The sequence below is a fragment of the Acanthisitta chloris genome, unplaced genomic scaffold (genome assembly GCF_000695815.1).
Source record: "Acanthisitta chloris isolate BGI_N310 unplaced genomic scaffold, ASM69581v1 scaffold40423, whole genome shotgun sequence".
In the NCBI taxonomy this organism is placed as follows: Eukaryota; Metazoa; Chordata; class Aves; order Passeriformes; family Acanthisittidae; genus Acanthisitta; species Acanthisitta chloris.
The window spans coordinates 344-4,250 of record NW_008664005.1 but is presented as its reverse complement, the minus strand read 5'-3'; the positions used below and the strand labels follow the sequence as shown (position 1 = coordinate 4,250).

At 40.1% G+C, this 3,907-nt stretch overlaps 1 protein-coding gene across 1 annotated transcript in view; it reads right to left on the bottom strand.

Annotated features, from left to right (window-relative positions):
• Positions 1-254: 254 nt before the first annotated feature.
• The window catches only part of SRSF5 (serine/arginine-rich splicing factor 5), a gene marked incomplete at its 5' end in the record, with an annotated part of 3,892 nt that continues 239 nt past the window's right edge, over positions 255-3,907 (bottom strand). The window contains 6 exons of the mRNA XM_009071150.1: positions 255-1,158; positions 1,296-1,406; positions 1,759-1,832; positions 3,115-3,184; positions 3,511-3,606; positions 3,818-3,888. Coding sequence (XP_009069398.1) covers positions 912-1,158; positions 1,296-1,406; positions 1,759-1,832; positions 3,115-3,184; positions 3,511-3,606; positions 3,818-3,888 — 669 coding nt within the window. The remainder of the gene's footprint in view (positions 1,159-1,295; positions 1,407-1,758; positions 1,833-3,114; positions 3,185-3,510; positions 3,607-3,817; positions 3,889-3,907) is intronic.

Genomic DNA, 3,907 nt, shown 5'->3' with positions numbered 1-3,907 from the left:
AATTATCCAAAGTGATTAAAACCTAAATGACTCCTCTGTCCTACTTTTTGCTATAAAACTGTAGCAGCATGACTATTAATGTTGATATTTCACAACACAGAGACATCTAGGGATATCACGATTTATCTTGAGAGGAACCTAGTTCTCCCTCGTGACCGAAACAGACGTCACTTTACCACAGACCCATCTTTAGGAAATAACTTAACACAGTCACAAACATTTTATTAACACAAAGAACAAACCAGAAGCAGAAATGTTTCTTTATATTTTATTTGAGCTATTTCATTCTTAGGTATCAAGAGTTAGAGTGCTTTATAGAATATTATTACCACAGGGCAGTGAAATGGGCATTTTCTTAGTGTAGTGCAAGTCATATTAAATGAAAATCTTTCAAAATAAAGTTTTATTACCAGTATCGACCAGCGCTTAACCTGCTGACCTATAACTGAAACAATGTCTCAAAAGCACAAAAAAATACCCTCTGAAATAAAGCTTTATGTACAGCACATGTAGAGCTCTTAGATGCCTAAAGCTATGAGTTTAATTTCAGATATTAAACTGATGTGTTTTGAGTTGCTATTCACAGTTGTATATACTGAGAATTAAGTGTTCAGATGACTTTTTTGAGTACAAAAAAATTTAAAATGTCTGCTTTAGTTATAAAGAGCTCTGCCAATATACACAAACTATACACTTCAGACATTCACAAAAAATGTGAGCAAGAAAATGGTTATCAAAAAAACATTAAATACAATTAGTCAATAACCCTACCCACCATGGTCCACATCTACAAAGTTCCCCCATCCCACCCCATCCCCATCCAAACCCTTCCCACCAGAAAGTCACATACTTACCACAAGTTTTAGCAAGTATGGTTTAAAAAAGTGCCCCCAGGGCAAGTTATTTATAGTTCAGTTGCCACTGTCAACAGACCTGGACCTTGATCTAGACCTCTGTCGATCCACAGATGACGGAGATTTTGATCTACTGGAAGAACCACGTTTCTGGCTCTTGTCTGGCACTGGAGATCTACTAACTGACCGAGACTTGCTATGGCTCCTGCTCCGTGACCTGCTGTATGACTTGCGGCTGCGGGAGCGGGAACGGCTGCGAGACCCGGACGAGCTTCTGCTACGCGACCGCGACCTGCTCCTGGACCTACTGGGGAAACAAAGAGCATCAGTGTTAGCCATGCAACATCAGCAACCAGGCAATTCACTGGCCTCCAGTCCAGCTGCCTGGTCACTGACTTCAACACTTTCTCAGTGAGTATTTACGAGCACTGAAATCCATACCTGTGCCTTTTGCTGCCTTCAATTAGTTTGATTTTCCTTCCGTTAATTTCTTTACCAGAAAGCTTTTCAATAGCATTCTTTAAATCACTGTAAGAGGCAAATTCAACCACCCTACAGAAAAAAATAAAAAAATTAAAAATAAATCCCAAAACACAGGCTTCACTATTAGGAGTTGTATTTACACATACAGGCAAAACTTACACTAGGGGGGAAAAAAAACAAAAACAAAACCCCAAATTGAGAGGCAGGCAAAAATCCCAAATCACACTGCTGAGTGTAATCACTCCTCATTGTAACTGGAGCATGAAGAGCTCCCCTCCCCAAGTACCAAATGAGCTTTCGAAGGGTAGCTAAATTAAACCACGAGCAGCTGCTGACACTGAAGCAGCCATTTCCCTCCCCACGTATCACACGTACAAGGACTACTGTACTGCATTCAGGAGGTGATGTGAGAGAGGCTTACCCTTCATTTAACTTAGGTCTGTGTGCATCTGCAAAGGTTACTTCCCCAGCTTGTCTCATGAAGTCTTTGAGATCCTAACACAAGACCACTTATGTTATGCAAAGAAGTGAAATTACTACTTATCTATACAAAAACAGTTTAAAACAAACAAAAGAAACTTATGACTACTGAAAGAGAAGACGTTAGATAAATCACAAACATGGCAACTGCCACACTTGTATTCTATCAAAATTGAATTATCTACATTAGGGCACGAAATAAATGAAAAAAAGCATATTGCTATAAGCAAAATGCTAATAAAGTGTCTTAAACATTAAGTTAAATATTAGTCTACAATGATTTTACAGATTAAATGATAAAGAGAGAGAAAGAGAGAGAGAGAAAGAAATCAGAAAGTACATTTGTAGATATACTGGACTGAGTGTGAAATACTACCCATATATTTTTGGACTATTTCACTCTCCATTTACATTACAAGTCTTATTATGCATACAGAATTACATTTACACAGCGCCAATTATTTTGTGCCCCATATGTCATTAAAAATATAGTTTACTTTACCTTTATTAACATTTCCCTAGGCTAGCCAAGCAGCAAACTGCATTAAGCGACCGGAGATACCGTCATGACATATGCCCGACTGGCTCTTCGCCACCCACTTGACGAACACTACCCAGTCGATGGAAGCCATTAATCGCACTGCCCTCCCTATCAGGAGACTATGGATGGATCCAGACATTCTCTATGCTTGAGGACCACTTTACTGCGATCAGGATTCCAACGACCACCTAATTTCGTATCTTTCAACTCTTTTCGACCAGGACCTCTTTATTCGGAAGCGTTACAGGAGGAACAGCTCTCAACTTAGGAATCAGATCTCGTTAACGCTCTGGGATCGCTGCAATGTGGCACTTTAAGGAGTGCATCGATTACGTCTAGACCGGCAAACACAGATCTAGAGGTGGCCAAGTGACATTGTAGGAGCTGACTGGAAAGTCAACCAGGCCCAACCAAGAGTGACCAAGACAGAACGATTAGGATAACCCACAGGCACTCCTCGTCATAAGGCCAACGACACAGATAGGCTGGCAAATAAAGGGTTTAATATGTGGTTAAAATGGATTTTAAAAAACAAGAAAAAAATAAATATAAATCCTCAAATATATAAACGTATTATTACAAATTAAAATTAACTTTCATTCAAAATATTTAAATTACATTATTAAAAATCATATTAATTACACAAATCTTTTAATAAATTAGATTTAATTTTAACTAATTATCTTAGCAAAACAATTACATTACATTCCATACCCATTAAATGAAGTCAAAATAGTTAATTTTGTTTCAACAAACCTGCCAGCTGACTCGGGAAGACAAGTTTTCCACTATGAGGCGATTTTCTGTCCTTAAAGGTGGAGCATTTCTGTTTGGAAACAAACCATCCAGACTTCCATCAGCAAACAAAGCGTAACCGCACACTAACGCTAACAAAGGCTGTACCAAGAACTGCTATGAGCTAGTACAAGAATTACAACCTCAGCTACACCATGCCCCAAGCAATCTAGGACAGGCACTGAGAGCTCTGGGCGGGACTGTGGAGATGCCAAGCATATCCGAGGAGTTCCATAATCCTATTGCCAGCTGGAAGGACTGACTAAAAAGGCAAATAACATCTTTTTGATAGCTCATTCCAGCTCCAGCTCTTGGATGGGATGAGCCCACATCGTCCTGTTTCAGAGCTGCACTCACCTCCTGTCACTGCGCAGGCGGCGGCTACTGAACCGGTCAGAGTACCTCCCTCTGCCTCTGCCCCTCGAGCGTGCTCTGGCATGCTCAATTGTCACCCTGGGGAAAGAGCAACACGGAAAACCACACATTTTTTTCCTTCTGACATATTCCATTATAGATATCCGAGCAAAAACAAACAAACAAACAGAATAGTTTGGACAGTACCAATAACACAAGTAAGTTAAAGCACTAATAACACAAGTTAAAACTGACCCACTGTTTATTTTAGATGCCCTAGCTTGCACATCCGCGAGACAGGACACCTCACCTTTCACTGCAAAGCTCCTTTCCATCCAACTCATAGACAGCATCATCTGCATCCCTCGGATCCTCGAACTCCTGCAAAACCACCGCAGCA